The sequence below is a fragment of the Felis catus genome, chromosome B4 (genome assembly GCF_018350175.1).
Source record: "Felis catus isolate Fca126 chromosome B4, F.catus_Fca126_mat1.0, whole genome shotgun sequence".
In the NCBI taxonomy this organism is placed as follows: domain Eukaryota; kingdom Metazoa; phylum Chordata; class Mammalia; order Carnivora; family Felidae; genus Felis; species Felis catus.
In genome coordinates this window covers 96,376,799-96,394,316 of record NC_058374.1, presented here as the reverse complement: position 1 = coordinate 96,394,316, position 17,518 = coordinate 96,376,799, and the positions used below count along the sequence as shown (strand labels likewise).

At 40.6% G+C, this 17,518-nt stretch overlaps 1 protein-coding gene across 1 annotated transcript in view; it reads right to left on the bottom strand.

Moving 5' to 3' along the window:
• Positions 1–17,518, bottom strand: part of TPH2 (tryptophan hydroxylase 2) — a 108,497-nt gene that overhangs the window by 35,395 nt on the left and 55,584 nt on the right. Inside the window, exon 8 of the mRNA XM_003989052.4 lies at positions 7,711–7,837. Coding sequence (XP_003989101.2) covers positions 7,711–7,837 — 127 coding nt within the window. The remainder of the gene's footprint in view (positions 1–7,710; positions 7,838–17,518) is intronic.

Below are 17,518 nucleotides of genomic sequence, written 5' to 3'. Positions count from 1 at the left end.
CAAGTCATGAACTCCTAGTTTCCTGAGTTTGAGCCCTGTGTCATTGAATCCCTGCTTGGGATTCTCTCTCTCAATTTCCCTCTCTCTCTGTCCCTCCCCTGCTCACATGTCTCTGTCTCTCTCAAAATAAATAAATAAACTTAAAAAAATTTTAAGAAACAAAAACAAACAAACAAAACAATGCCAGATCTCAGGCCCCATGCTGGACCTACCTGACCAGAATCTGCCTTTTAACAACATCCCTAACTTATTTTATATACATTATGGTTTGAGCAGCATTAATCTAGGGAACGTAAGCTTTCCCGACTTCCTATTTACTACTCATTAGGGCCCAGACGTTGTGAAGTTAGATGGTAACTTGTGAAGATAGATAAATCGCAAGTTATTTTTGTCCACTAGACACGCAAATGATTTCTGCCTGGGAGAAAAGACAACCTCAAGGTTATGTAGTTTTTACCCATAGAACACAAACGACTTTGCACCTTATTCCAGGTTCTTTCTTTCAGGGACGATATGGTCTCAGTCTCGCAAATTCTTCCTTGAGCTGCATTTATCATCCTGCTTTTCCCTCATTAATTAGTTAAATAGGGGCGCCTGCGTGGCGCAGTCGGTTAAGCGTCCGACTTCAGCCAGGTCACGATCTCACGGTCTGTGGGTTCGAGCCCCGCGTCAGGCTCTGGGCTGATGGCTCAGAGCCTGGAGCCTGTTTCCGATTCTGTGTCTCCCTCTCTCTCTGCCCCTCCCCCGTTCATGCTCTGTCTCTCTCTGTCCCAAAAATAAATAAACGTTGAAAAAAAATTTTTTTTAATAAAAATTTAAAAAAATTAAAAAAAATTAGTTAAATAAACTTTTGACATGTGCTCAGCCCACATGCATGGCAATCATGCTTGTAACTGTTTGCAGTTTAATTCAAAACCAGTCATCTCTCAATAGTGATAGGATACTTCCCTCTAGAGAACACTATTTTCTTAGGAAAAATAGTCAGCAAACGGTAATTAAGAACATCCACTATGACAAGAGATGAACCGAGCATGGGTTGGTCCCTCAAGAATGATGGTAGGTCTAACATGTACTCTAACCTCAGATACAAGGGCTGGGGACTGAGAGCCTCGTTCTGTTTCAGCTTGCAGACATGGTGTGTGGCCAAAGAACATTTTGTTTTATTTTAATTTCTGGATATGAAGGCCTTTAGATGTAATGTGCATTCTCCAGTTCTCCACAGGCTCCTACACTCCTTATTATCGTATATCAGGCTGTTTCACACATGTTTGCTACCTATCTGGCCCCTGAAGGCATTTAAGTTTACAACCCTTAAAGAAGACACTAATCTATTAAATCCACTTAAGCCAGCACTACGGTGGGAAATGGCTCGTCTCAAAATCATAGCACACTCCAAGCAGCCCTTACTGGGAATATTTTTGCATATCTATCATGCACAGACCCCGGACAGCTATGATGAGTATAAAAAGAGTGCAGCTGCCAAAACCAGTGGCCTTATTCATTATCCACCAGAGGGCAAATTATTTACATGTATAACAATGCATTTGAAATACATTTACCAAGCATCATCATCAATTTCTTCAGATACAAAAGAGTTTCATTTAAATGGTTCTCAGAGCATAGAAACCACTGGCTACATAAACAGCAGAGATAGCTTCATTCTCAAAGCTAAGCATTATTAAAATGTCAAAATAAATATCATGTAGAAATATAGCAAGAAGAAGCAATATCGCTATAGGCAAATAGCCTGGTCCCTCTGAAATCAGACCCCAGAAGTTCAAAAGCAGCTTTGGATGAAACAGAATTTAGCGGTGGCCAATTAGTCCTACTGGACGTTGTTTTCTTCCTTGGATGGATTTGTTGACAGCACATCACAGAAAGTTATTAAGTGTCTGCTTTTACTCCCTATTTCCTAAGTGCTTAAATTCACTAAACAAGGAAAAGCAGGCACTATATAAACAGAGTCATTAATAATATAAATCTCACCTAGAGTAAAAGAATAATATGGCCTGTCTCATTGTGCTGCATAAATAGTGATTTCTGTGGTTTTCCATTTGTCCTCTCTATGGATTTTTCTCCTTTGGTACATCTCATCTCTCATTTTACTCCAGTACATCTTCAGGGGACTTAATGGGAACAACTTTGAGGAAATCAGCTAATAACATGTCCATTTCTCATCTGGACAGTTAAGAGGCCTCCCAACCAACACTATTCCCCCTACCACTGGACTTTTTACACCTCCCAGTGAGGCCGTAGTCAGCCCTTAATCTCTTAGTCTTTGCAACTGGGTCATTAAATTGGGCTTTTAGCTACAGTATATGGCTTGAGAGTCATTAATATGCACGTTATCCAATAGGTTATGTATTCAAAGGTTTACTTTGAAATGGCCTGGCCAGAATCTGTTCTTTCTTTCAAAACCACCTTCCAGCAGTTTCCCATTCACTTTGTTTCTGACTGAGAGATGCATTATGGTTTCTAAAGTCAACAACAGTTTTAGGAGCATTTCAGGGAAAATCTCCCTCCCTAGCCTCCTCACACTGTGAGTCTCTCCCCCATACTCCCCACAGCATGCAGGAAAAGCTTTCCAAATTTCTCTTTGGTCTGTGAAACACTTTTCTTTTCTTTTTTCTTAAATGTTTATATTTATTTATTTTGAGGGGGGAGGGGCAGAGAGAGAGGGGGAGAGAGCAAATCCCAAGTAGGCTCCACACTGTCAGTGAAGAGCCTGACATGGGGCTCGATCTCACGAATGGAGAAATCATGACCTGAGCCAAGATCAAGGGTCAGATGTTCAACCAACTGAGTGCCCCTGCGAAACACTTTTCAGAGTAGAGGGGTAGAGTCTATAAAGCTGGAAGGAACTGGAATCACAAGGCTTGTGAGAGGCAGGAAATCAAAGGGAGCTGCGGTGGGGGCACATGCAATATGAGAAAAAGAGAAATGAGTAGATCAGACAAAACCATGGTGAGTTCCCCCCTCCACTCCCCCCACCCCACCAACTCTCCACTGCATTTAGAAGAGGTTCAAAATCTTTGTGTTAAAGTCTTTTGCAAGTTTTACTCTCTTGGGTTTGGTTTTGTTTTGTTTTGTTTTGTTTTGTTTTGTTTTGTTTTGTTTTGTTTTTAACTGTCAAAGCTACTGCAAGATTCCAGGCAGGATTCTTGGCTCCCTTGGGGGACACTTGATCCTCCTTAACCTGTCAGGAGCTACTTCCTACATAGAAATGAACCTGTCTTATGTGAAATTTAAGAAACACAACAGATGAACATAGGGGAAGGGAAAGAAAAATAAAAACAGAAAGGGAGGCAAATCATAAAAGACTCTTAAATACAGAGAATAAACTGAGGGTTGCTAGAGGGGAGGTAGGGGGTATGGGCTAGATGGGTGATGGGCACTAAGGAGGGCACTTGTGATGAGCACTGGGTGTTGTATATAAGTGATGAATCACTAAATTCTACTCATGAAACCGTTACTACACTACATGTCAACTCACTTGGATTTAAATAAAAATGTTTTTTGAAAAGAAGAAGAAATGAAACTGCTGGCCTCTGCTCCCAGTTCTGAACCCCAGTCTCCACCACTGAATTCAGAACTCAAACGCATTTGGAAGCTTCACCTTAAATCCACTTCTTCTGCATACCTTCTCACATATATTAATAAAAGCTCACACTGACTCTGGATTTTCATACTTTTGTGGATGAAAGGTCAAAAGCTCCTTGATGCAAGTATACCTTTTTGTCTTTTTCTTATTCCTACCTCATGGTACCTAGGATTCTTTAGCCATTTAAAGACTAACTATTGATTGGCTTTTGCAGAAGTACATGTATATTCCAGGAAAAAGGCAATGAAAAAATGAGAGAGAGAGAGAGAAACATGATTAATGACCCAATGATCTCTAACAGACGGAAGCACTTTTAGCTGTTGGACCTAAGGCAATCATAGCCAAGGGTATTAGAATCATAAGGAATGTAAGTTCCAAAAGAAAACATATTCATCCTATAAATTTACTGGTCCTAGTATAATAGGTTTCAAGATACAAGTATTCAAGTATTCATTTTTTTCCTTGCAAATGTAAGTATAGAAACAAAAAATAATGCTCCCCCCAAAGATGTCCTGCCCTAATCCCTAGAAAGTATTACGTTTGCAGATATCATTAAGAATATGGACCATGAAATGGTGACATTATTGTGAATTATCCAGCAGGGCCCAATCTAATCACATAAGTCCTTAAAAACAAAACACCTTTCCCAGCTTCAGTCAGTGAAGAGAGATGTGGCAATGGCAGAGAGATCAGAGAGTTGCAACGTTGCTGGCTTTGAAGACAAAGGAAGAGGTCCATGAGCCAAAGAATGCAAGCAACCTCTAGATACTCGAGAAAGCAAAGAAACAGATTCTCCCCTGGGGCCTCCAGAGAGGAGCACAACCCTGTTGACACCTTAATTTTATTTTCTTTAATGTTTACTTATTTTTTGAGAGAGCAAGCAAAAGCATGGGGGAGGGGCAGAGAGAGGGAAAGAGAGAGAATCCCAAGCAGGCTCTGTGCTGTCAGCCAACACAGGGCTTGATCCCATGAACCGTGAGATCATGAGCTGAGCCAAAATCAAGAGTTGGTCGCCTAACCACCTGAGCCACCCAGGCAACCCAACACTTTAATTTTAGCTCAGTGAGAATTGTGTCAAACTTCTAAGCTTAATGAAACTGTAAGATAATAAATTTGTGTTGTTTTAAGTCATATGTAATTTGTTAACAGTAGTGATAGATATCTAATACAAAAGGCAATCCTTGTTTTCAGCATGGCCCTGCAATCTGGTGAGCAGGCATTCCCTGCTGGGTCCCCAAAACAGAGAGATTTCTTATTCTGGATGAAACTGTCCCTCAGGTCCCCCCCCCCGCCTTTTCCCCTTTGCAACTTGGCTGACTTTTTCATCTTTCGGGACCCAGTACAAACTTTCTCTCCTCTGAAAATCTTAGTTTTACCTATACAGGCTACAAATTTCCCAAACGTGAGGACCGTGTTATATTCTTGGTGAATGTTAGTTTGAACGATGGACTTAATTAATTATCACTTTATGGAGTGTAAAAATAAAGGCCAACAAACCTACTTTTTTGTTACTGCTTTTAAAAAAGAAATAAGATCACCCACTAGGATCTACCTACATTCACATCCATGCAGCCCTACCTTATTCCTTCCCATCCTCTCTTTGGACACACACAGAGCCTGGCAGAGTTGAATCCCGATTTGTGATTGTTCAGAGTCAGACAAATAAGCAGTACATTCATCCCTGATGAAGAGTACAAGTTATAGGGGGTTAAAGGCTGAAACCAGGAAAATTTCAAGGGAAATCTTCCAGGCACAGAAAAAGTTCTAAAATGTGGAGTTTAAAGACAGAGCCAAGGTTTGAGAATTAAATAACAGAACTCAGCGGTGTGGTGGTTTTAAAACATGTCTACAAACACTCTGACACTCCTTTCTTCCAAAGGTGGAGGCTAATCTCCTTCCCCTTCAACGTGGGCTGGAGTGAGTCCCTTCTAACAAACATAATATGGCTGACATGAGCAACATGTGATCAAGTCAGAGAAGTCATTACAACTTCCTCCCCACATCGATCTCTTTCTCCTCCTCCCCCTCCCCCATTACTTGCTCTAGAGAAAGTGACTTGCCAATAGCCACATGAGTGAACTCTCTTGGCAGAAGATTCCCAAATCTTCACATAACTGCAGCCCCAGCCCACATCTTGACAGCAACCACAGGAGCGTCCTTGAGCCAGAACCACTCGGCTGAGATGCTCCCGAATTCCCAAACACCAACTATGAGATGACAAATGTTTGCTGTTTCAAGCCACTAAGTTTTGGAGTTATTTGTTATGCAGTAATAGATAGCCAATATACATGAGATACATTCCCTAGGGCAGAGGTTGCAAATTGGAAGTTAAGATTCTGATTCTGTCTACAAATATATTTTCCTCAGCTCACAATGTTTTTTATGAGCCAAAATCTTAAAATCATTTAAATTCATTTAGAAATCTAGATTTCCAATCTCTCTCAAAAATTTGGAGAACTGGCAACACAAAGCCTGCACTCCTGGCTGGCAGCTGCCAGTGAAAACTGAGGACCTGCCTTCGGCAGTAGGCTCTAATGGGTTTACTGAAGCCCCCATTGACCCCACTAATTATTCATCTCTACATTGACACTAACAGCATGGCTTTTGCACTGCTGCTTCTCTTATATTAGAAAAACATTTCTCATTTCTTATATCTCTATGAAAAGTAGGAAACAAAAGATGAACTGAAAGGGCCAGTTGTCTTAAGAAATGTAGGAGGGGCGCCTGGATGGCTCGGTCAGTTAAACGTCCAATTCTTGATTTCAGCTCAGGTCATGATCTCACAGTCATGAGTAACAGCCTGGTGTCGGGCTCCGTGCTCAGTGTGGAGCCTGCTTAAGATTCTCTCGTGGGGTGCCTGGGTGGCTCAGTAGGTTAAGTGTCCAACTTAGGCTCAGGTCATGATCTCACAATTTGTGGGTTCGAGCCCTGCGTTGGGCCCTGTGCTGACAGCTCAGAGCCTGAAGCCTGCTTTGGATTCTGTGTTTCCCTCTCTCTCTGTTCCTCCCCTACTTGCACTCTGTGTGTGTCTCTCTCTCAAAAATAAATAAAGGTTAAAAAAAAAATGTAAGATTCTTTCTCCTTCTGTTCCTCCTGTGCTTGCTCACACACACGTGCTTCTCTCTCTCTCTCTCTCTCTCTCTCTCTCTCTCAAAACAAAAAACTTTTTTGAAAAGAAATCTAGAGCATGTATTTCCTGGTAGGAGTGAAGAATATCCCTACATGCCTGATGTGACATCAATGTGTATCTATAGCAAATACACACAACTTAAGCTTCCATTTTTAATTCCTCTGATAGCTTTGTTCATTTAGGCAAATGGACTGGCCCCTGTGTAAGTGAGTGTGCTAAAGTTGTTCTTTCTTACCCTGGTCTCTTCGAAATGGGGTTAAGGCAAGGTAGATATGCTTGCTAGATTTGCATCCTAAAGGAAGCCACCAACATGACATTTTTCCTCTCATATTGCTTGTTTTGAGAAAAAAACCTTGTTGAGAACATAGTAACTATTAAATCTTTCTCTGGTTTTGTACTTATAATAATTGTTTAGCCTAAGCTTCTCATGGCTGTCTCAAATTGTGTCTGACCACACCCATATTCACTAATCAGTGATAACCTCAAGTACAACCCCTACTTTTTCATAAATGCATAACTTTTAGTATTCCTAATGTTTCTAGGGAAAAAAAAAAAACATTGAACTAGAACAGAAGTCAACGAATTTCAGCACACAAGCCAAACGTGGCCCACTGCCAGCTTTTATAAGTAAAGTTTTATTGGAACACAGCCACCATTCATTCATTTACATACTGCCTCTGGCTACTTTTGCATCACAGTGACTTAACTGAGTAGTTGTGACAGAGACCTTATGAGCTGCGAGCCTAAAATATTTACTCTCTAGCCACTCCTTGAACAAGAAGGATAAAATATAAACATCTTAATGGCTGATAAGCTAAGAACACGTTGTACATCAAAGGAACACAACGTAGTAATCACTGAAGTCACCATGCCTTCTCCATAATATTTGCCTTGTAATCATCATGAATGACTCTAAAGCTTTGTTTACCTTACAAATGGATATAAATAGAACAGTTTTTTTCATTGAAAATGAACTCACGGTGGCTAGTTTCTGAACATCTTCATCTGATGCTCCCAGAGATGCCAGGCCTATTTCTTGTGAAAACTGAGCAAACTTAGGATCCGCGAGTAGTGGAACATGTCCCAGGAGTTCATGACATGTATCTCTGACAAGAAAAACATCATAAAAATATGTTATACAGGAAGTCCAAACTGTCACTGGTAGAACAAGACTTAAAATCCTAAATAGAACCTTGTTACTATGATCAATTAACCGTTACCAAATTTCATCAGTTCTAAAACTTTTTATCACCTTTTAACATCTCTGAAATCCAGCCACACCTCACAATTCATGGCATCTTAAATTGTGTGATATACGATATTTTTAATAAGTTGATAGCAACTACTATTTTCAAGTGCTTGCCATATGCCAACCACATGGGAAGTGTTTTATGACAAATACTGTCTCTTTTAACCCTCAAGGGAAAGTTAGAGAATTAAAGTAACTTCTTAGTGCAAAAGCCTATAGAGCAGGGATGGGCAACCTACAGTCGCAGGCCAATCTAGCCCACTCCCTGTTTTTGTAAACAAAGTTTAATTGGAACACAGCCATGCCCATTCATTTATGTATTGTCTGTGGCTCCTTTAGACTAGAACGGCAGAGTTGAGTAGTTGTGACTGAGACCAGATGGCCCATGAAGCCTAAAATATTTACTAGCTGGCCCTTCACAGACAAAGTTTGCTGTAAGGATAAAGCCAAAATTTTAATCCAGCTTGTGGTGATTTCTAAACTGTTGCTTTTAACACTTAAGTTGCACCGCCTGCCATGTTACACTTTGTGGACAGCAGAAAACAGCAGAGGGATTATATTGTCATCATCAAAGTGACTTTTCCCATAAAGAACTTATCTGCCTATTACACAGGCAACTCCCTTGAGCCTGCATGTTGGAAGACCTTCCCAGTCCTCTGCTTTGGGCAGCCTGAACTAGGTAATAATAGAAGCTTAGGTCTGTTCTCATTTGCCTGAGCTTCCATTTGGAGCCAAATGATCAGGCAAAGGCAAGTATGTGTCACAGTGAAGCAAGGCAGATGCCTTCCTGAGTCATTGCCACGAATCACACACTGTTCCCTGATACCAAGCTATATTAGAATGAATTCTCCTATGACTCTCTGGGAATGGATTGAGAAGCTGCAATACTTTATTTTCTTGACAAAAAGTAATTAGCCAGGTAGTCTTTGAAAGATGTTTCCTGACTTCACCTGGCCTCCTCTGAAGTGTATCACTTTCAATAGGTGCTAAAATATAAATGCCAGGTGCTACCACTATTATCATAAGTATAAAGTACACTGGGTGGTTACATGGTTGAAGCAAGTGAATGGTGGTCAAGGGTACAAGACTGATGCCCATATAAAACAGATGGCATTACTCAAAAAATCTTGTTCCCACAACTCAAACCACATCCCCAGCCTTGGCTAGCCACTTCACAGATACGTCAGGTTGAAAGGGTAGCCAAAGGAGAATGTGTAGATGGGATACTAAAAGAAATTCCCTATTTATTCCCTGTCAGCTGTGTGCCGATAGCTTTCTTTTTACACAGAACTGGATTTGTGGAAAAGAATACATGGAAGTTACTCTCCACTCATATTATTTAAGGCAAAGAATCAGACTCATTGGATTCTAGGGAATAAGGAGAATTCAAATATTATCTGAGCCCTTCATTTGACCTATAAAGAAATTAAAAAGAGAAGGGAGAAAAGAAAGCTAACATATTCTGAGCTCCTATTATGTGTTAGGTACTGTACTAAATGCTCTTGTATCATATTAATTTATCTATACTTACAAAGAAGACTTATTATTCCCATTTGATAAATGGGGAAACTAAAATTCATGTAAATTTAACTATCTTTCCAAGATCACAGTCTCAATAAAAGACAAGATTTGAAATCAAATTCCTCCAACTTAAACAGCTGTCCTCTTTCTGCTCTGTTGTTTTAACTGGAAGATGTGGAGTAAATGAGAAGGGATGGGTGAGGGGGCACAGCTTACGTGGTTGGGAGAGAGCTTAACCAAGTTGGTTAGCACAAGTGCAAATGTAGTCAGTATGTTGTGAATCTCTTTTCCTGCCACCCAGTGGCCCTCCATTCCTTGAGGAGAATTTTTAAGAATATCTATCTTAAGATGAGTCCTATCTAAAACCAATTCAGTCAGACTCTCTGGGATAGACCAGAGTATCTGCATTATTCTAAAGGTGCTGAAGGTGCTAAGAAGGCACAGCCAAGGTGGAGACCCGCTGTCAGAACAGATGATGCTCTGGAGCTCTACTAGCAGGCTTCAAGCAGCAAGGACATGAAACTAACACTCAATGTGATTATGTAATCTTGAGCTGCTCAAATTTAATTCCACTGAAATGACATCATAATACTGAGGAATAATGAAAGGTGGTAAAAAATAGTTCACTAGGTAGCTAATCACTTCTTCACGTGCATTTGATTCAGTTAAAGGTCTAAAAGTTCTATGCTGGGAGTGGACCCTATAGACGTGCTCCTGTGATCAGTTTTTTAAAAGGCCATGCAGGGGCACCTGGATGGTTCAGTCGGTTGGGCATCTGACTTCAGCTCAGATCATGATCTCATGGTCTGTGGGTTCGTGCCCCACTTCTGGCTCTGTGCTGACAGCTCAGAGCCTGGAGCCTGTTTTGGATTCTGTGTCTCCCTCTCTCTCTGCCCCTCCCTAGCTTGCACTCTATTTCTCTCTCTTTCTCTCTCTCTCTCTCTCTCAAAAATAAGCATTAAAAAAAATTAATAAAAGGCCATGCAGTCTGCACTGGTGTTGGAATTAGGATTGAGTGGCCCACCATGGATAAATCTGAATAACTCCATTGTAGCCTATAATGTAAATACTAAAGCACCCCTCCCTATCCAGGCAGAAAAGATGACAATAATAATTCCAAAACTAGACCAGATGTCAAACTGTGGGAAAGTACTGAAGGTGACATAAACAAACAAGGTAAGCAGAAACTAAAATAGTGATTATTGTGACCAATGCATATTGAATGCTTACTACGGGACAGGTACTGCGAGAAGGCTGCTGCAGAGGACAGTCTTCTATCTACCTAGGTACTAATGGAATTCAAAAACATGAAGATAGAAGCAAAAGTGAAAAGTTGGCAACTACAAAGGAAAAAAGAAGGAAAACACTAAGATCCAAAGACATTAAGGAGTCAATTCCCTATAATAAAAAAGGAACTAACGCCTAGATTTTAAGTTAAGGTGTCATTATCAGAAACCTATAATTCTCAGCCACCTTAAGAACCTTTAATCGCATTGCAATGACAAGGTAATCCAGCTATATGGAGAAGAGGATAAAAGAAATAAATCTGACAGAAAGAAATCATGCAATATGGCAGAATACACTATTTCCTTAAGAAGGAAAGCCTGAAGCAAGATGTCTAACAGAATTACTAATGGAGCGTGAGAGATGCCCTCTGCCCTGTGATAAGTAGAAATGATTTGTGTTGTATCTCAGTAGTCTGTGTCTTCTTCTCAGCTCTGTGTCCACACAGAGACCCTGAGAAAGACCTGCAGCTCAGATTCCTGAGCAAGTGTGCATGCAGCATGGACAATATGGACAGCAAGTCCACTTCTCATTGAGCCAAGGCTCTGCACACCCATATTTCAAGACCAGAAACAAGCTTATTGTCTTTCATGACTTTGGTGCAACATTCTCAGAAATTAACACCAGATCATTCCCTATCCCAGTCTTTGGCTTAGATGTGCAGTGTAGACAAAGGTAACAGAAGTGCCCAGAAACTCTTCAAGCAAACAACAAAGAGATTTTTAATGTTACTAATAAAAGTAATTACTTAGCTTTGAAAAATTGACATTTTTTTTTAGTTTCTTTGACACCAAAGGATCTAGAAGCTTGGATTGACTATGATTTTTAGAGGCTGAAAACTGTTACAGACTGTTGGGAGTCTGAGGGAAAAGGCTGAGCTTTGTCTCCAACCGTTGTATTAATTAGGTTCCATTGGGCTGAAATCATGCCATTTCGCCCTATTTTACAAAGTACAACAGTGATTCTGTCCTGCATATAACATAGTTCACGATCCCTCCATTGGTTGTATCATCCACAGCTGGACCCCTGAGTATCTAATTATGAACAGGGTTCCAAGGTGAGTCCACAACTATTGCCTTATCACAACAGATCTCTCTAAAAAGATTCAATTATTGGGCTATAATTGCACCTGTCAGCACATGCTGCCTCCAATCTCTACATCGGCAAACTTTTCTCTTTTTAACTCACATCCCTTTGATGCATTTTCGCCTGAATAATGCTTTTCAGAAGGCTTTTCACAAAAGCGCTCTGTTCACTGGAAATGTAGGACCTTTCAAAACTGTTAACACTGTAAAACATCATGTCTCCTTTTGAAAAAAAAAAAAGGAAAAAGAAAAGCTAGAGCTGATATCAGACTCTAAACTTTTGCTGCTCTAAATTGGAATCTTCTCTGATAAGCCCTGTTAGGAGGATTCTAAAGCCTGCTGAAATGGGCCCACAAAGGGGCCTGGGCAAAGTGCCTCAGGGGAATTCTTAAATCATTCTAAGAAAGTTGCGATCATCTTGCTACGGGGAAATAAGGGTCCTGGTTGTTAAGTTCACATTCAAAATGAGTCTGGCATTTTTCTCCTCTTATCAGTTTTCAAAGCTGACTCCTCACGCTACGTGTTGAACAACTCCTTTTTATTTCTGCTGTAAATTAAAGCCTTTAGGACACAGTGAGCCAGCATCCAACATTTGCTTCCCATCCCAAATCAGTGCATCTGTCTTTTAAACCATATTTCTATAGTTTTTGTTTGTTCTAAATGACACAGAAGCCAACGCTTTAGCTAAATCATGAAGGGAAGGAAAGCAAGATGAGTGGGCGGGGTGAGGAGTTTGCACTGGTGAAATGGTGCGGGAGGATGAGCTGGGAGGCAAAATTGGGTATCTTTTTCAGCTTTCACACAACATTTGGTGGGTGAGTGCAAGTAACCTGGGATAACACCCTGGGACACGTTGAAAAGGGGGTGACTTGGTTTGTTTTTACTGCACCGAGGAGATGATAACAGGACTTCATTTGGTATCGAGGCAATTTTCCTTCAGTGATCTCCTTGGAGCCAAATACGGAATTCCTTTGGTTTAGATTTAAAATAGCATACTGTAAAATCTGGCCCAGATAAAATTTTAGGCAGCCCTTATGATCACTCCCTCTTCTATCCCTATCGCAGTATAGATAAATAGATACGTGGCCCTCTTTCTGTGAAGCTGAGCACTTGGATATTGCCCTAGAGGAAATCTTTACTTTTTCCCCCCTAGGAATCATCAGGAAGGCCACCAATGTTACTCTTCTTCACTACAATTCTTTTGAGACCGACAGAAGATATTATAGTTATCTTTTTTGAAATTTTGTTGAAGAAGCATTTATTGTATGCCTGTTATGTACCAAGTACTATGCTCGGAAGTGAGGCTTAAAAGTAAATAAGACATAATCCTAGAATAACTCTTAGAAAGCCACCTTATGGTTCCATAAAAGGGCAAACAGCAAGTACTAACTTTCCTGATCCAGTGAGAGACACAGTTTGCAGCTCTTACACGTACCATAAAAGGGTTGCAAGGGAAACTATTGATATGTCTTTAGTTCCCCCATCATCTCAGATATTTCTTATTCCTTGAAAAAATAAGGAATTTTGAATTCTTTCTCTGCCCCCTCCCCAAATTGCACTAAATATTAAGGACACAGTATAACATAATGGTTAAAAGTATATACTCTGAAGTCAGACCCAAGTCCATTTCCCACATTCCAGCATAGGCAAATGACTTAGAGCAGTTCTGTGCAATAGGACTTTCTGCAGTGCTGGAAATATTCTTCATCTGCATTATCCAGTATGGTAGCTACTTGAAATGTGGCTAGCACTACTGAGGAACTAAATTTATAGTTATTTAATTTTAATTAATAAATTTAAATAGCCACGTCTCTACACATTGGACAGCACAGATGGACTGTTTGCTCATCTTTTAGAATGGAGATTATATGGGTCCCTATCTCATGGAGTTCTTGAAGAAGGATTAAGATAACCCATTGAAAACATTATTTCCCAACAAGTTATGTATCATTAATCATATTACATTAAATTATACTTACACCTACATCTGTACCTCAGCAAGTCTGCCCTTTCGGAAGATATTTTATCACTTAAACAAGATCTAGTAATCCTCTCCAAGACAAATGTCATGCCATGTGCGTCTTGGGGCACCTGACACAAAATAGATACTTGATAAGTGCTATTTCAACTCAACTGAATGGAGTAGTGATGATGGGGCTCTCCGGCTCCATAAAGAGGTAAATCCAAGTGGCTCGCAAGTACAGTTTTCCTAATTTCCAGTGTAGCATAAGGGCATTGAACTAGGTCTTGGTTTTGCTATTTCCTAGTTGTAGAGCCACAGGGAAACGACCTGACTTCTTTGCACTTTGGATTTGCCACCTGTAAAATGATGACAGCCCTGCCTCCCTCATAAAAATGAGTGGAATCATGTCCACCCAACAGAACATGTGTGGGAAATGTAGATCCCTTTTTCCTTCTCTTTGGTGGTGGTGGCTTCTGTACAGGTCAATAGATGTAACTCTCTGCACAGCAGTGAAGAGGTATGACCAGTGGTTATGTCTTCCCTGCCTAATAATTTCAATCACTTTGAATTTCTTCTTCTGAACTTGCAATTTAAAAATGCAAATATTCCTGAAAAAAAATTCTCCCAGGCCATCTCAGTCTTCCACACCTGAAGGTGCATAAATGAGTTTCTCCTTGACTACATGGCACTGAGGGAACATGAATTGTGGCTCAGGTGTGGCGTTAGGCAAACCTTGGAGGTGGGTAGGAAGGAATCCTGCTTTGAATCCACTAATATATATTTATATATATATTTGAAGGCTTTACCCCAAGTCACTACGGATAACAGCCTAAAAGAACAGAAACAGAGCTCCAGCAGACACTTAGGTACAGTTTGGTTTCAAAATGCACAGGCTTTAAATAATGTATAGGACTTTTTATTTTTCATGGAATATCTATTGTTAGAGTGCTTGGGGCACTTGAGACAAAAGGCTCTATAAAAAGTCTTAGGGGTATTTTTGCTTTTAGGCACCTCACAAAACTAGACCCAATTTTATGATTGAAAACTTGGGAGTCCAGGCCTAAGGAACATACGTGGCCTTGTAACTAAGCTGGAATTTTAGGAGACCTGTCAGCCTCCCCAGGAATTTAAGAGGTACCAAGAAAGAGTGGACCTACTTGGTATTTATATAAAGCTTTTCTTCTCTGCAAAGATCAAAGCATTATTTCATTATCCCTCACACAGAGAGGTTAAGTGGCTGCCTACAGTCATGTGGAGAGCTGATAGTGGGGCCAGAATTTCAGGTGCTGCAGCCCCTAGGTCCTTCCACCTGAGGAGACAAACACAGCACCCTTCTAGCTGCATTTCCACACCTTAGTGAAGCACTATCCCCTTCCTCTCCCCCTTCCTGGTGAAAGAGGAAACGTCTCCTCCTGATAAATAGGGCAGGCTCTGGCCCTGTGAAGATCAAAGGAGAGGGTGGGATTCTAACAAAGACTGGTAGCCCACCCGACCAAAGACTGGAGAGGGCCTGCATAGCTCCAGATCATCCAAAAGGCACATACAGCAGTTAAGGTTCTGGCACCAAATTAAAGTAAGATTGTTACTCTCAACTATGTCCTATAAAATTGGTGATTAGAAAACCAAGAAAGAAGCTATTCAATGTCATATGCAGAAGTTTCGAGTTTCCCTGTTTAATGGTGCTGTTTAACGTAGAATACTGGCTGATCTCACAGAAGCTGACGCTATAAGTCTACTTGAGTTCCAATCCTGACTACCCACTTACCAGCTATGTGACCTTGAGCAAGTTACCTAACCTTTCTGTGCCTCAGTTTCCTCATTTGGAAATTCAGAATAATAACAGTAACAACTCAGAAGATTGTTGCATTAAATGAGTTCATCCACATACAATACTTAAAATCGTGCCTCGTGGGGCGCCTGGGTGGCGCAGTCGGTTAAGCGTCCGACTTCAGCCAGGTCACGATCTCGCGGTCCGTGAGTTCGAGCCCCGCGTCGGGCTCTGGGCTGATGGCTCAGAGCCTGGAGCCTGTTTCCGATTCTGTGTCTCCCTCTCTCTCTGCCCCTCCCCCGTTCATGCTCTGTCTCTCTCTGTCCCAAAAAATAAATAAACGTTGAAAAAAAAAAAATCGTGCCTCGTACATAATAGTCAATAAATATATACTTGTTAATAGTAAAAAATATTATTGCTTCTGCTACTACAGATGTTGTTGTTGAAATTACCTGTTACTACAGACAGACAATGACAATATTTTCAGGTCTTGGGGCCTCTAATGTCTTAACTAGCCCTGGGAATACCCCAAACCAAACTTGTCCTGAAGCGGAAGATGGCTGCTTTGCTGAGGGTGTGAGCTCTGGGTTCAAATGCAAGAAAAGGAGGCCAGATGGGATTGGCTTTCTGAGAACGTGCCATTTCCTGAGAACACAGAATGCTTCTGTGTAATCCTGAACAGCAACAATGATAATAGCACCGTGGAGAAAGCCAGTTGGCTAGGCAGGAAGCTTGGCTCTGCGCTCCAGGCTCCTATGGGAAAGAGCAGGTTTAAGCTAAAGAGAGTTCATAGGAATGAAGGTTAAACTCTATAAAGTTCTGGCTTATCTTCCCAGCTCTGCGGTAAGACCTTGCCCGGACTCGCCTTCAGCAAGTCCCGATATTAAAAAACACCCACAACAGTCAGGGCTTAAGTCAGACAAGTTCACATGCCCAGAATCTCTCAGATGGCAGCAAGGAGGGAAAATTGAGAAGGGAAAGATCCTATTTTCCTCTCATTACAGACCTAGTGAGAGGCATCTGTTAGATCAGGAGAGGAGCAGCCAACCTTTCTTATAAATGTGAAAACCTACGTCTTTACCTACTGATGCTATCACTTAACAAATGAGGATTAATGTCTGAGCCACAAGGAAAGAAAATAAATGGCATCTTCTGCCAGTTTTAGAGAGGGTTCTGTTGTTCTAATAAGCAAAGGCTAAGCATAAAACTCATTCACTTTACTTAGAAACAGATGAAAAATACTGTCAGAAATAATTCACTTTTATTTTTCTTATAAAATTGAAACACAGCAGTAATTATAAGAAAAATCACCTGACTGCAAAGCCTTTTTAAAACTTTAAAACAGTTATATTTAAAGATAACATTAATTGCCCCTAAAATGTTCAACTGTGACAAGAGAGAATTTCCTCAACGCAAATGCATTTAGTTGTATTATAGCAATAGACATCGCAATATTTGTCAGTGGTGTCATGAATTATTTCCTAATGGTGGAAGTTCGCCCTGTGATTTGAAAAGTGGCCTACCAGGAGAGAGCAGAAGAAGATACACCCACATCAGTACGTGCCGAATAATCAATCATCCCAGCGCAGCTCTGAGTCAGGAACTCCCTCACTGAATAAGCTTATACTATGCTGTGCCAAGTATATTTTTGTTGCTAGTATGTTAAGCCCAACATCTGAAAATAAAATAGAATGAATATTTTAAATGTTTTCACTAAAACATTTTTAAAAGGCATTTCTGATACAAAATTGCATTACTTTGGTAATAGTTCTTCTGGAAAGACAGATATTGTACTGGCTTGACCTCAAAAAATTGATGTCAGAGAATGTACATTTATATTTAAAATTCCTGGTTGCTCCTCCCTGAGAAATAGACAAGGGGTAGAGGGCATGTGCTATGGATGTGTATTTCAACACT